This window comes from Apaloderma vittatum, unplaced genomic scaffold, assembly GCF_000703405.1.
Source record: "Apaloderma vittatum isolate BGI_N311 unplaced genomic scaffold, ASM70340v1 scaffold28529, whole genome shotgun sequence".
Classification (NCBI taxonomy): Eukaryota; Metazoa; Chordata; class Aves; order Trogoniformes; family Trogonidae; genus Apaloderma; species Apaloderma vittatum.
In genome coordinates, this window is record NW_009735014.1 from 3,675 (window position 1) to 3,931 (window position 257).

The 257-nt window shown below is 62.3% G+C and overlaps 1 protein-coding gene across 1 annotated transcript in view; it reads left to right on the forward strand.

Annotated features, from left to right (window-relative positions):
* The window catches only part of LOC104279259 (ubiquitin carboxyl-terminal hydrolase 36-like), a gene marked incomplete at both ends in the record, with an annotated part of 4,243 nt that overhangs the window by 3,671 nt on the left and 315 nt on the right, over positions 1–257 (forward strand). Inside the window, one exon of the mRNA XM_009876471.1 lies at positions 133–233. Coding sequence (XP_009874773.1) covers positions 133–233 — 101 coding nt within the window. The remainder of the gene's footprint in view (positions 1–132; positions 234–257) is intronic.

Here is a 257-nt window from a genome sequence, read left to right on the forward strand (position 1 = left end):
GCCAGCTCTGGCAGAGTGCCCTTGCCTGCTCTGGGTTTCAGGGAGAGGGGCTCTGCCGGTGGCCGCTGTTCCTGCTGCGCTTTGTGCCCGGGGGTCTCTGGGCACAGCCTGACCCTGTTCTCCCTTCTGCAGGCCAGCAATGGGCAGTGGTATCAAATGAACGATGACGTGGTCCGCTCCAGCAACATCAAGGTGGTCCTCAACCAGGAGGCCTACTTGCTGTTCTACCTGAGGTGGGAGCACCCTGTGTCTCGGGG